Source organism: Pseudorca crassidens, chromosome 2 (assembly GCF_039906515.1).
Source record: "Pseudorca crassidens isolate mPseCra1 chromosome 2, mPseCra1.hap1, whole genome shotgun sequence".
Taxonomy (NCBI): domain Eukaryota; kingdom Metazoa; phylum Chordata; class Mammalia; order Artiodactyla; family Delphinidae; genus Pseudorca; species Pseudorca crassidens.
Window position 1 is genome coordinate 64,106,981 of NC_090297.1, and position 15,624 is coordinate 64,122,604.

The window sequence follows — 15,624 nt, forward strand, 5'->3', positions numbered from 1 at the left end:
CATATACAATGCTCAATTAAAATCACAAAAGGCAGAAAAAAATGGAAGGCTAAAACTGGTACAAAGAACAAGAGCAATAAATAGAAAAGATTAACAAATACAGATATTAATCCAACTATATAATCACTTTACAGTAAGTCCCCTACATATGAACAAGTTCAGTTCCAAGAATATGTTTGTAAGTCCAATTTGTTCATAAGTCCAACAAAGCTAGCCTAATTACCCAACTAACACAATTGGCTATATAGTACTGTACTGTAATAGGTTTATAATACTTTTCACACAAATAATACATAAAAAAAAACAAAAAATAAAGAAAACATTTTTAACCTTACAGTACAGTACCTTGAAAAGTACAATACTACAGTACAACAGCTGGCATACAGGGGCTGGCATCAAGTGAACAGGCAAGAAGAGTTACTGACTGGATGAGGGAGAGGAGGTGGGAGATGAGGGAGATGAAGGATCGTCAGCAATAGGAGATGGAGGGCAAGCTGCAATTTCACTCACACCTGATGTTGATGGCTCAGGTTCTGGTTCCTTGCTAGATTCAACTCTATCTACCCTTTTGAAAAAATGATCCAGTGATGTCTGGGTAATAGCTCTTTTTTTCTCATCATAGATGACACAGTAGCACTGGATTGCATCCTGAACGGCTGCTGCAACCTTCATGTACCATTCTATGTTCAGGTCCTGTGCCTCAAAAACTAACAGTGCCTCCTCAAACAAAGAAAATCCCCTTGCCATTTCCTGCATCGTGAATCTCTTCAGTGCTTCAGTTACTTCTTCTTCCTCTTGTCTCTCTTCGTCCTTTCTCTGGGACTCCAGTTCCATCAGGTCTTCACTAGTAAGCTCCTCGTGTTGCACAGCAAGGAGTTCAATGAAGTCATCTTCTTGCAGATCTAGCTCGAAATAAAGATACTGTACTCTATACAACACTGTAAAGTACACAAAGCACTACCACTTGTAGAGGATGCATGCACGTGACAGTGTATGCCAGACACACAAACTAACTTACGTGATTGGACATGTGAACACACGTTTGCACCTATGAAAGTTTGCAACTTGAAGGTTCGTATGTAGGGGACTTAATGTAAATATATCAATAGTCTAAGCATCAAAACAAAGACAGAGTGGATCAAAGTTAGAGTGGATCAAAAACTAGCCCAACCATATGTTGTCTACAGGAAAGCCACTTTATACATAAAGATTCACAAAGAATAAAGGTAAAGTGATTGAGGTGAATCTTAAAATATTCAAAGAAAAATTAATATGAATTCTTCTCAAATTCTTCCAAAATAAAGAAGATGAGGGAACATTCTGAAACTCATTTTATGAGGCCAGAATCACCCTCATACCTAAACAAAACAAAGGTATCACAAAAAAAGAAGATTACAGGGCAATTTCCTTGATGAACACAGATGCAAAAATCCTCAACAAAATATTATCAAACAGAATTGAACAATGCCTTAAAAGGATCATACACCATAATTAGGTGAGACTTATTCCAGAGAAGCAGGAATGGTTCAACATCCACAAATCAGTCAATGTGATATACCACATTAACAAAATGAGCAAGAAAAATCATACGATCATCTCAACAGATGCAGAAAAAGCATTTGACAAAATTCAACATCTCTTTATGATAAAAACTCTCAACAAACTAGGTGTAGAGGGAACACGCCTCAACATAATAAAGTTCATATGTGACAAGCCCACAGCTAACCTCATACTCAATGGTGAAAAGCTGAAAGGTTTCCCTCTAAGATTAGAAACAAGACAAGAATGCCCAGTCTCACTTTTATTCATCATAGTACTGGAAGTCTTAATCAGAACAATAAGGCAGGAATAGGAGATAAAAGGCATTAAAATTGGAAAGGAAGAAGTAAAACTGTCACCATTTGTAAATGACAACATATTACATATAGAAAACCGTAAGGACTTCACACACACAAAAAAAAACTGTTAGAACTAATAAAATCAATAACATTACAGAATACAGAATCAATACACAAAAATCTGATGCATTTTTACACATTAATAATGACTTATCAGAAACAGAGTTAAGAAAACAATCCCATTTACAATTGCACAAAAAAGAAAAAAAATACCTCAGAATAAATTTAACCAAGGAGGTAAAAACACCTGTACACTGCAAACTACAACACACCAATGAAAGAAACTGAAGAAGGCACAAATAAATTGAAAGCTATTATGTGTTCATGGAGTGCAAGAATTAACATTGTTAAAATGGCCATACTACTCAAAGTAGATTCAATGCAAACCCTATCAAAATCCCAATGGCATTTTTCACAAAAATAGAACAAACAATCCTAATATTTGTATGAAACCATGGAAGACCCCAAAAGCCAAAAAAATCTTGAGAAAAAGGAACAAAGCTGGAGCCACCACATTCCCTGATTTCAAACTATATTACAAAGCTATAGTAATCAAAACAGTATGGTATCAGCATTAAAAACAAACATATAGATCAATGAAACAGAGTAGACAGTACAGAAATAAAACCACACATATATGGTCAATTGATTTACAAGAAAGAACCAAATAATATATAATGGGGGAAAAAATTCTCTTCAATAAATGGTGATGAGAAAACACAGACACATGGCAAAGAATGAAACTTGACTGCTATCTTAAATCATACAAAAATTAACTCAAAATGGATTAAAGACTTGAAAGTAAAAACTGAAATCATATAACTCCTTGAAGAACATATAGGTGGTAGACTCCTTGACATTGGTGACAGTATTTGTATCTGACACCAAAAGCAAATACAACAAAAGCAAACATAAACAAGTGGAAATACATCAAACTAAAAATATTCTGTACATCAAAGGAAATCATCAATAAAATAAAAAGGCAACCTACTGGGTATTTGCAAATCATATATCTGATGAGGGATTAATAGTCAAAATATATAATCACACAACTCAACAGCAAAAATGATAATCCAACTAAAAAGTGGGCTGAGGATTTGAATAGACATTTTTCCAAAGAAGACACAGAGTTGGCTAACATGTACATTAAAAAGTACTCAACACAACCAATCACCAGGGAAATGTAAATCAAAACCACAATGAGGTACCACCTCGCACTCATTAGAATGGCTATCATCAAAAAGGAAATAACAAGTATTGGCAAGAATGTGGAGAAAAGGGAACCCTTGTGCACTGCAGGTAGAAATGTAAATTGGTACAACCACTATGGAAAACAGTATGGAGTTTCCTCAAAAAACTAAAAATAGAACTACCATATGACCTACTTCTGGGTACTTATCTGGAGAAAACAAAAACACTAACTTGAAAAGATACCTGGACCCCATGTTCATTGTAGCATTATTTACAATAGCCAAGACATGGAAATAGTCTATGTGTTTTGTGATGAATGAATGGATAAAGAAGATGTGATGTGTGTGTGTGTGTGTATACACACAATGGAATATTATTCAACTATAAAAATGAATGAAATTTGTCATTTGTGAGAACATGAAAGGACCTTGAGGGCATTATGCTAAGTGAACTAAGTCAGAGAAAGACAAATACTGTATGATCGCAGTTATTCATGGAATCTTAAAAAAAAAAAAAAAAAAAAAGGAAGCCCATAAAAACAGATAACAGATTGGTGGTTCCTGTAGGTGGGTAGTGGGGGTTTGGCAAATTGGGTGAAGGGTTCAAAAGGTAGTAATTTCCAGTTATAAAATAAATAAGTCATAGGGAGGTAATGTACAGCATGGTGACTGTAGTTAATACTACTCTATTTCATATTTGAAAGTGGCTAATAGAGTAGATCTTAAAAGTTCTCTTCAAAAGCAAAAAGTATTTTGCATGGTATGGTGACGGATGTTAACTAAACTTACCGTGGTGATCCTTTCTCAATATATACAAATATTAAATCATTACGTATTACATCTGAAACTAATATGTTATATGTCAATTGTACCTCACTTAATACTACAATTGATAGCTCCTCCTCTACCTACCTAAAAGCCTGCTTGTGGAGTGCTGCTAATTTTAAATATGACCATTAAAGAGGAATCCTTTTGTTCCTTTTAGACTCCAATAATTTTACAATTACTTTGTGAAATGTACATAAAAGTATATTATTAAGTTCAAATAATAATATAAAGTTCAAAAGGCAAATTTAGTTTAAGTACAGCAACACATTAGAGAAAGCATCAGGGCTCCAATTACAGTTTCAAAGAAGTTCTAGGCTTAAAAAGAAATCAGTATCAAATGAACTTATTTACAAAACAGAAATAGACCCACAGACATAGAAAACAAACTTATGGTTACCAAAGGGGGAAGGGGTGGGGGAGGGATAAATTGGGAGGTTGGAATTAACATATACACACTACTATATATAAAATAGATAATCAACAAGGACCTGCTATATAGCACAGGGAACTAGACTCACTATTTTGTAATAACCTATAGGGCGGAAAAGAATCTGAAAAAGAATATATCTGAATCACTGTACTGTACACCTGAAACTAACACAATATTGTAAATCAACTATATTTCAATAAAAAATATATAAGTGTGTATGTGTGTGTATATATATATCAGTAAATCTTTCGTTAGTTTGTATTGACTGTAACACTAACTTTAAAATTATCATATATTATTAATCATACTATAAAAACCATGTTTTTATAAAATACAATGTACATCAATTATAAATCTCATCTTTGTTCCCAAATTTTTCCATTTAAAAAACTAGTGGTAAATACACATAGCAACTGTAAGTGCTTATGATTAATGAATATCTAAGTTAAATGTTGAAAAGTAAAAACTCTTTATTCTGTGTATTTAATTTCAAATGAATATATAAAAAATATTTAAAATATTTTTCAAAGAAATGCTTTGTAACTGTGTCAATGACCTTTAGATATCATACCCATCCACTGGAATTTTAGATACCAATAATATAAGTACATTATTTTAAGTTAAAAGTGTATTAAAGTATAATATTAGTTTTGATGATCTATGTTGCAGTACCTTATTTTGTAAACATTAGTTATGACACTATAAATAAGTGGAATGCCAGACAATGGACTCTAGAATTATCATATAAGCTGATATGAAAAATAAAATCATATAAAAGGAAAAAAAGTTTTTTTGAAAAGCAAACTGTAAGGATTATAATTAGTAATATTTTATATCTATTGTGGTTGCAAACTACTTTAGTATGTCTGCAATAGACTGAAATCCATAATATATACAGTAATTATAATTTTAAAATACTTTTTATTTAGCCATTAAATTTATTAAATCAATCCTGTTTTGATGAAGACTTGCTATGATTTTACATCACAGAGAAAATGCTCTTTAAAAACTAAAGAGAGGGGTTTTAGTAGAACAGTCAGAACAGTACATGTCTCCTGGAAAATAAAAATGGAATTTAGTTGGTTTATAAATTAATGTAAATAAGCTTGCTTCTTTGAAACATTACATGCTCATTTCAAATGACATAAAATATCATTTGGAGCAAGAAATCAAGACTCACTTGTAATCAAGACATCTTACTTTTTCCCCTGTAAATATATTTGCTTTCTAAAATTTAGAAAGCTACATATATTTGTTATTAAAAAAAAAGCTTTTGTGAAAAATGCCAGTTTTCAATTTCTGTTTCTATTCCACATTCATTGATTGTAAAATCATAAACCTGAAAAACTAAAGGGTGATAAGCCAGAAGATAGATATAAAACAACCAAAACTAATTAAAACAGCCAGAAAAATACATGGACAGAAATAAGAAAATAATAAGAAAAATTTAACATAGCAAATATTTGTTTCTTCGCTTAAAAACTTTGGTTAGCATTCATAAAACAGAGTTTGAATATTCTAAAGTTGGGTCATTAATATACTTCTAGTAAGAGTAATAAATAGTGTACTTACTAATTGAAATTTAGTTATTGACTCTCCTAATTTATATTCTTCACCACTTGCCCTCTCTATGTCCTGGAAAAAAAACTCATGCTAATATTGGGACAGGTATATTATGATTTTATTACCTGACAGTCATTTGAAATATTCTACAGAAAAACTAAGAGAGCTACAGAAAATCGAAGATAAATTCCTGAAAGAGGCCAGAAGATAAAACATCTTTCTAACATAAGAACAAAGAATTATATTTGACTTCTTCTCAGAAACCATGCAAGCAAGAAGACAGTGGAGTACAATATTTAAAGTGTTGCTAGAAAAAAACTCACCAACCTAGAATTCTGTATCCTCTGAAATTATCCTTCAAAGTGAAGGAGAAATAATGACTTTCTCAGACAAACAAATATTGAGGGAATTTGTTGCCAATAGAATTACCTGGCAATAAATGTTAAAAGAAGTTCTTTAAAGAAAAGGAATATACTGTAGTTCAGAAACTCAGTTCTACATAAAGCAAGGAAGAGCACTGGGAAAGAAAAATGTGTAGGTAAAATAAAAATCTTTTATTTTTCTTATTCTTAATTGATCTATCAGATAACAATTTGTCAAAATACTAATAGCAAACAATGTATGAAATTATCTATGCTTAATTACATATCATATATGTATGAATGCTTATATATAAGTGAAGTTAAAGACAGCAGTAATAAGGGACAGAGGAAGGAATTAGGTTTATTTTCTTATTATAAGGTAGGGTACTTACACTACCTGGGAAAAGGTATAATGTTACTTGAAAATGGAATTGGATTAGTTATAAATGTGATTGCAAACTTTAGGGCAACCACTAAAAAAAGTAAAATAAGAACTATAACCAATATGCTAAGAAAGGAGAGAAAACAGAATCATATACAATGCTCAATTAAAACCACAAAAGCCAGAAAAAGTATGGAAGGCAAAAATAGGAACAAAAAACAACGGCAATAAATAGAAAACAGTAATGAATATGGCAGACATTAATCCAACTATGCCAATAATCATTATGATCATCAATAGTCAAAATGCACCAATCAAAAGAGAATGTAAGAGAAGACTAAAAAAAATTAAAATACAAGACCCACCTATACATTGTCTACAATAAAGCCTACTTTAAATATAAAGACATATAGATTAAAATGATGGAGAAAGATATACAATGTTAATACTAATCAAAAGAAAGCAGGAGTGGCTATATTAACTTCAGACAGAGCAGACTTCAAAGCAAGAAAAGTTATCAGAGATAATGAGAGCATTACATAGTGATAAAAGGGTCATTTCTCCAAAAAGACATACCAACTGGTAAGGTTTATGCTCCTAATAACAGAGGGTAAAACTATGTGATGCAAAATTAAAAGAACTGCAAGAAGAAACAGAAGAACTCACTATCATGGTTGGAGACTTCAATACCTTTTTATCAGAAATGGGCTGATCCAGCAGACAGAAAATCAGTAAGGACACAGTTGAACTAACAACACTATCAATCAACTGGATATAATTGATACATTCAGACTACTTCATCCAACAACAGCTGAATACACATTCATCAAAAGCTCACATGAAACATTTGCCAAGATAGAATACATTCTGAATCATAAAATACACTTTAGCAAACTTAAAAGAATAGAAACTATACAATATCTGCCCCAGATCACAATGAAATTAAACTAGACATCAATAGCAGAAAGATAGCTAGGAAATCTCCAAACAGGTGGAGATTAACAACACATTTCTAAGTAACACATATTTCTAAATAACACATAGGCCAAAGAAGATCACAAGATAAATTGTTTAATATTTTTAACGAAATGAAAATAAAAATACAACTTATCAAAATGTGCAGGATGCACCAAAGCAGTGTTTAGAGGGGAGTTTATAGCACTGAATGCAGATACTACAAAAGAAGAAAGATCTAAAAATAACAATCTAAATTTCCATCTTAGTAAACTAGAAAAAGAAGAGAAAATTAAATCCAAAGTAAGGAGAATAAAAGAACTAATATGAATTAGAGCAGAAATCAATGAAATTGAAAACAGGAAATCAACAGAGAAAATCCATTAAACCAAAAACTGGTTCTTTGAAGAGGTCAATAAAACTGATAAACCTCTAGCCAAGCCAAAGAGAGAGAAAGAGAGAGAGAGAGGACAGAAATTACTAATATCAGAATTGAAAAAGGGGATGATACTACAGATCCTGTGGACATTGGAAGGATAGTAAAGAAATACTATGAAGAACTCCATGCACACAAATTTAATAACCTAGATGAAATGAACTGATTTCTTAAAAGAAATAATCTGCCAAAACTCACACAAGAACAAATAGACAATCTGAATAGGTGTATACCTATGAGAAATCGAGTCAATAATTAATAACCTTCCAAAACAGAAGCATCAAGCCCAGATGGGTTCATTGGGAAATACTACCAAAATTTAAGGAAGAAGTTACATGAATTCTCTACAATCTCTTTAAGAAGATAGAAGCGAAGCAAATACTTTGTAATTTGTTCTACGAGGCCAGCATTATCCTAATACTAAGGCCAGTCAAAGACATTACAAAACTACAGACCAATTATTTCTCATGAAAACAGATGCAAAAATACTAAAAAAAATTAGTAAATCGAATCCAACAATGTATAAAAAGAATTATACACCTACCACCAAGCTGTATTTATCCCAGGTATACAAGACTGGTTCAACATTCAAAAACCAGTTAATGTAATCCATCACATCAACAGGCTAAAAAGAAGAATCACAGATGCAGGAAATGCATTTGATGCAATCCAACACCTATTCGTGATAAAACTCTCAGTCAACTAGGAATAGAAAAGAACTTCCTCAACTTGATAAAGACTATTTACAAAAAGTCTACGGCTAACATTGTGCTTAATGGTGAGAAATTAGAAGCTTTTCCACTAAGATGAAGTCCAAGGCTAGGATGTCCCTTCTCACCATTACTTCCCAACTTTGTACTGAAAGTCCTAGCTAATGCAATGAGACAAAAAAAAAAAAAAAAGGAAATAAAAATGTACAGACCACATCTCTGTTCACAGATGACATGATTGTCAGTGTAGAAAATTCAAAAAAACAGACAAATACCCTTGGAACTACTAAGTGATTAGAGCAAAGTTGTAGATTCAGGGTTAATACACAAAAGTCAATCACTTCCCTATATACCAGCAATGAATAAGTTAAAAACACAATACCATTTCCATTATCACTACCATAAATGAAATATTTACATATAAATGGAACAAAATACGTACAAGATCTATAAGAGGAAAACAAACAAACAAATGCTGATGAGCAAATTCAAAGAATAAATGAATGGAGAAAGACAATGTTCATGGATAGAATGACTCAAAATTATCAAGATGTCTGTTCTTCCCAACTTATCTATAGATTCAATACAATCCCAGTCAAAATCTCAGCAAGTTATTTTATCGCTATTGACAAACTGATTCTAAAGTTTATATATAGAGGCAAAAGACCTCCCAGTATCTAACACAATACTTAAGAAGTACAAAGTTGGAAAAATGATACCACCTGACTTCAAGACTTACTATAAAGCTATAGTAATCAGGACAGTCCAGTATTGTCAAAAGAAAGATAGATCAGTAGAACAGAATAGAGAGCCTAGAAACAGACAGACATGAATACAGTCAACTCACCTTTGACAAAGGAGAAAAAGCAAAGACAGACTTTCAACAAATGGTGATGAAACAGCTGGACAGCCACATGAAAAAGAAAATGAATCTGGACACAGACTTTATACCTCCAGAAAGAATAATTCAAATTGGATATATGACCTAAATGTAAAACATAAAACAATAAAACTCTTAGAAGATAACTTAGGAGAAAACCTAGATGACATTAGGATGATGGTGACTTTGTTAGATACAATGTCAAAAACATAATCAATAAAAAAATACTTTATAATCTATAGCTCATTACTATTAAAGACACGATCTGCAAAAGGTAATGCCAAATGAATGAGAAGACAAGTCACAGACTAGGAGAAAATCTTTTGCAAAAGACACATCTGCTAAAGGACTCTTATACAAAATATACAAAGAACTCTTAAAATTCAACAATAAGAAAATGAACAACCAGATTAAAAAATAAGCCAAAAACCTTAACAGACACTTCAGCAAAGAAGATACATAGGTGGCAAATAAGCATATGAAAGTCTCTCCTTAACACATATCATCAGGAAAATGCAAATTAAGAAAACAATGAGATACCATAACACACCGATTAGAATGGCCAAAAGTCTAACACTGATAACACAAACTGATGACAAGGATGTGGAAGAATAGGAACTTTCATTCATTCCGGTAGGAGTGCAAAATGGTATAGCCACTCTGGAAGACAGTTCGGGGGTTTCTCAAAAAACTAAATACACTCTTACCATAAAATCCAGTAATTGCATTCTTTGGTATTTACCCAAAGGAGTTGAATACTTATTTTCACACATAACCCTGCACGTGGATATATATAGCAGCTTTACTCACAATCACCAAAATTGGGAGGAATCAAGAAGTCCTTCAGTAGGTGAACGGATAAATAACCTGTGGTACATCCATACAATGGACTGTTTACTCAGCACTAAAAATAAATTAGCTATCAAGCAATGAAAAGACATGGTATAACCTTAAGTGCATATTATTAAGTGAAATAAGCTAATCTAAAAAGGCTCATACTGTAGGATTCCACCCATATGACATTCTGGAAAAAGCAAAACATGGAAACAGTAAAAAGATCAGTGGTTGAAGGATTTGCAGGATTTGGGGAATGAGGGATGAATAGGCAGAGCACAGAGGATTTTTAGGATAGTGAAACTACTCTGAATAATATTATAACAATGTATACATGTCCTTATACTGTGTCCAAACCCATAGAATATAAAACACCATGAGTAAATCCTAAGGGAAACTACAGACTTTGAGTGATTGTGATGTGTCATTATAGGTTCATCAATTTTAACTAATGTACCACTCTGGTGAGGTATGTAGATAATGGGGGAAGCTATGCATGTGTGGGTATATATGAGGGTATACTGGAAACCTCTGTAACTTCTTCCCAAGTTTGCTGTGAACCTAAATCTGCTCTGAAGATACAGTCTTTAAAAAAATTAAGAGAGAAAGTAAAATAGAAGTTTAGGGGAAAAAAGTTTTCCTTTGCCCTCGAGAAAGATGGTAAGGGTTCCTTCAATAGGCTACAGTGGGGAAAATTAGGGAAGAAATAGTCTGAGACCAGGGTAACTGAGTAATTACATTCAAAGAAAGGAAACAGTAAAAAAGAGATTTTTGCTTTACACTCCACATCAGGAAGAGTAAGAGGAGAAAGACTGGTTTAACAGAGATGATGCACAAGTAACGGAAAAGATGAGAGCCCCAGCATGAACTGGCCAAGCCATGTACCTAAGCTCCATGGTCCGTAATCAAGGACCTGCTCCATGTGGCTTAAGCTTCTTTTTATGAATAAGAAGAAAAACTTTAATGTGCTTCTCTACAACTTTCACACAACAGTCATATCCATGCCTATAGTAATAAAAATAACCTAACAGGCATTAATTGTAGATAAGCACAAGGCATCTTATTGGGGTGATGGAAATGTTCTATACCTAGCTTGTGATCATGGTTGCACAACTCAGTACATTTACTAAAAATCATTAAAACTCACTTACAATATGTTAATGATAGTTAAAGCATACCTCAGTAAAGTTCTTAAAAAGTCTATCTCACTTCTTTTCATGCCACTTCTTCAGATACTCTCCTCCTATAGAAAAAAAAAAAAAAAAAAGCCCAAATGCCTCCAAAAAACATCTTTTCTCAACTTATTATAGTTTGGTTTGTCTGATGTCCCCCCCTTTTTTTAAATCAACAAATCTTTGAAATCTTTATTTTAAATCATATTTGTTATCATTTTGATGTCCCTTTTGAAATGTGGAATTCAAGATCAAACACATCATTTCCATTTTATACAGAATAATGGGTTTACTACAGACCTGTACTGACATATTTTATTCTGGTCACAGTAGCTTATGACTGTTTAAACAACCATTATCACACTGTCTGATTATATAAAACCTAAACTTAAATAAAATCCTTTGACTTTTTTACCCACTACAATCAACTGCCAGAAATTTACTGCCACTCACATAGTATACAACTTTTTCATTTTTTATTTAAAAATTAATATTAGTGAAAATTTGAAGAAAACAGAAAAGACAGAAGAAGGACAAAAAACATAGCCGATATAGTATATTTACGTCCAGCACATTTTATGTAATATAATCATATCAGCAAAAAAGTAGCATCCATTTCTATGGCCATTCTTCCCAGGTCCAAGAAATGCTCTAACATACATTTAACACTCTGTTATACAGTCTATCACATCACCCTGTTTTAGTCCCCTCACAATTCTTATCATTTCTTAAGTTTTCTTATTTAGTTACCTTTTTCAGCATTTACCTCATTAGTATGTACAATCCCTCAGTTTATAGGCTCTATTGCCCTTTCTTTCCTTAGGACCTCATCTAATTCTGTAGTTTAAAAATTAACTCCATCTATATGCTGACAACTCCCAAAATTATCTCTCTTAAGTCCGGACCTGTCTTGTAAACTCCAGACTCATGTATAATGCAAACACATATACATACAAACTCCCATAACATATGCACTGCACATATATACATCTGTTTACTTTCCACATCCAAAACCAAATTCTGGACTCTCCCTACTACCCCAATAACCGTCCCTACTTCCCCATCCATATCCTTTCCCATTTCAACTGGTGGTCGCTCCAGCCTTCAGGCAGTTATCCTTGACTCCTCTCTTTCTTTCACATTCCACAGCCATTCCTTTAACAAATTGTATTAATTATGCCTTCAAACATATATCCAGAATCTAACCAACTTCTCATCACCCCCACTATTCCCATCCTGGCCAAGCCTTCACCAACTCTCACCTGTTTTGCTGCAGTAGCCTCCAAACAAGTCTCCCTGCTTCTATCATTGCCCCACTCTCCGCTAGACTCTATTTTCACATTTCCATGAAATGCTCCTTTTAAACATAATGTAAGTCACATAAAACCTTGCAATGGCTTTGTTTCACTCAGTTAAAAAATAAAATCCTTTATTTAAGCCGTTATCTCACTTTCTCTCTTGCTACTTCCCCTTTTGTTCTCTCTCACCTCACTTAAGTCTTTTGTATTTTCTAAATGTTCTTATTAAGAATGTTTTGTTTTTATTAACAAAAAAGAGAGCTTTTAAACAATAAAACTATGAAAGCATAATCTGCCTTTTCACTCAAATTCTTTCGCTCTAAGTACTGAATTAAATAACAGGGTCAATTCTGTAGAAGAAAAACTAAGTTAAGTTCATGGTAAGAACTTGTAAGGCCTTGAATGCCTATGTTCCTGATGAAACTTTAATGAAGACAGGCTTCTCAACTAAATTAAACTGTATGGTGCGGTAGAATGATGTCGGAGTTTGGGATTGAAATATCTTGCTTAAATCTTCTCTCTACTACTTAACTAATTGTGAGAGCCTGACTAAGTCACTATTCTCTCTCATTCATAGCTTTCTCACGTGTAAAGATAAATAGAAGAATCTGTAAAACTCATCATAAACTTGGTGTTTTACAAGAGAAGAAAACTTATCTATCGATACCTACCGAAAACACATCCACTAAGGCCAACTTATTCCCAGGAATGCTATTGAAAGTTCTAGATTAATCTGCATACATAAAAGGTTGCCAGAGAAACAGCCAAAAAGCTCCAAACGTTAAGGGCCTCATTGCAGAATTTTATACAACTTCCAAAAGCCTCTTAAGTTATCTCAAAACTGAGAGGTGTGGAGTGGCTCACTCTCTAGTAACTGCAAGGGCAAAGAAGCCACAAAGCTTCCTGAAGAGAGTACAGATTTTAAAAGTTCAGACTATGTATGTATCTGGACCTGGGGTTGGGGCAGATGGCTTCAGACGACGACCCAAGGGGAAGAATTAACTCTCAAGAGGTCCTTGGGAACTGCCCCTGGCTAAAACAGACCACGAGTTAGAAAGGACGAACGGCCTTTGAGAGAAAGCTAGAAGCTAAGTTGTAGTTTGAACTTCTCCTTAAGCGAGTCAGTTCTCGAAATTTCGCCGCCCAAGCAGGACAACTCACCGGGTCTACCGAGCTGCAAGGCTTTATGAGTTGGTAACAAGCGGCCCAGACCCGTCACAGTCCGACAAATCACTAGGTGGCCATTTATCCGTTCCGGAGGCCGTTGCTAGGGAAACGGAGCGAAGCCCCGGGCTCACCCCGTCGTGGTTTTCCTTAGGCAAGACAAAGAGCTTCGGGGGCGTAGTTACGTGAGTGACGCACGTAGGGGGCGGGACAGAGACGAAACCGGACCAAAGAACGGGTTACGTCCCAGGGCGCATGCGTGCGGTGCTGGGCTGCGGGATCGCTGGAGGTCCTCGGCGGTGTTGGGGAAAGTGAGCTATGGCAGCCACGAGTGCCCTTCCAGGCGTATCTTTGCGAGAAGCCACCCAGCGAAGGTTGCGGAGGTTTTCAGAGCTTAGAGGTACCAAAGGAGGAACCCTGGCTCTCCCCGGCAACGGACAGGGAGGGCACTTTACGTGCTGGTGTATTTGCTGGACTACCACTTCCTTTTATTAATCACTTGCGGGCCTAGGACGCTGGCCCAGGCGCAGTTAATGTTCCTCTTAAGTTTTTTTATTCTTCTGTCACTCTCCTTTCTTTACGTTATGCTTGTTGCTTTCTTTAAGTTTATTCCCAGTTGCTTATATATAAATATATATATATATGTATATATATGAGGAGGAATGAGAAGACAGTTATTAGCCTGACTAGTGAAGCTATAAATCCAAGTTATTCGTTTGGTTAGCTCATTAGCAAAAATTATTTTAAATAAACCTAAAAGATCTAAAGCATAGTGATTTGACTCTTACAAATCCGATTTTAGCTTTCTTCCACTCCCTACCTACTTCACCAATTTGTTCCATGATGTGAACACTTACTAAGTGAAAAGCGAAACAACACGGTGAAATTATTGATTAAAAATTAAAAGGGGTAACTTTGTATCAAAATGTTTTTTTAAAGCACTATGCCACTTGTCATTTCCTGTACAACTATCTAATTGGTCATATTTTTGTTGACGTTACTGCTTTAAAAATACAGAAAATAATACTTGGATTACAGTAAAATGTTCAGGACTATTAGATTCTAGCTGACTAGAATTTGTTAAAAACGCTTATTTGTCTTGTTTATCAATAAAGAAGAGCTTCCAACTGTCAGCCAAAAGTTCAGTCTCTTATTGAGTTCATCAGGGAGCTGGGAACTTTTCTGTTATCCAGAATTTGGTGTCATTCTCCAGTAACCTTTGTAAACTTGCATGGCTCATTTTAAGGCGATTAAAAAGTAAAGTGCCCACATTTATGAACACCAACATTGTAGCAATGGGTCCTTGGATTTAATCTTTCTTAGCCAACAAACATTAGGTGGTCCCTGTATGTGAAAACTGATTTTCAAAACTGGAGATTAATTTATTCCTTTGTCTCCTCTCTTTATTTAAGAATTGAGCTCATCTTTAGCAAGTCAAAAGTACTTCTCTTAATCAAGAAACATTACAACTCTCAGAAAATCTAAATAAATGGGACTGTAGACCATAAAAGGAGCAAGTAATC

At 34.0% G+C, this 15,624-nt stretch overlaps 2 protein-coding genes across 3 annotated transcripts in view; one reads left to right on the plus strand and one right to left on the minus strand.

The window, feature by feature from the left end:
- The window catches only part of LRRIQ3 (leucine rich repeats and IQ motif containing 3), a 235,329-nt gene extending 221,059 nt beyond the window's left edge, over positions 1-14,270 (minus strand). The window contains exons 1-2 of the mRNA XM_067726576.1: positions 14,099-14,270; positions 11,646-11,710 (exon numbers count right to left, since the gene is read on the minus strand). The gene's annotated coding sequence lies outside the window, so the exon portion shown is untranslated. The remainder of the gene's footprint in view (positions 1-11,645; positions 11,711-14,098) is intronic.
- A 49-nt stretch (positions 14,271-14,319) lies between these two features.
- The window catches only part of TNNI3K (TNNI3 interacting kinase), a 312,769-nt gene continuing 311,464 nt past the window's right edge, over positions 14,320-15,624 (plus strand). The window contains exon 1 of one of the 2 annotated variants that reach the window (XM_067726575.1): positions 14,320-14,501. In XM_067726575.1, coding sequence (XP_067582676.1) covers positions 14,420-14,501 — 82 coding nt within the window. In that variant the 5' untranslated portion in view covers positions 14,320-14,419. The remainder of the gene's footprint in view (positions 14,502-15,624) is intronic. The other variant, XM_067726574.1, reaches the window with a different exon arrangement.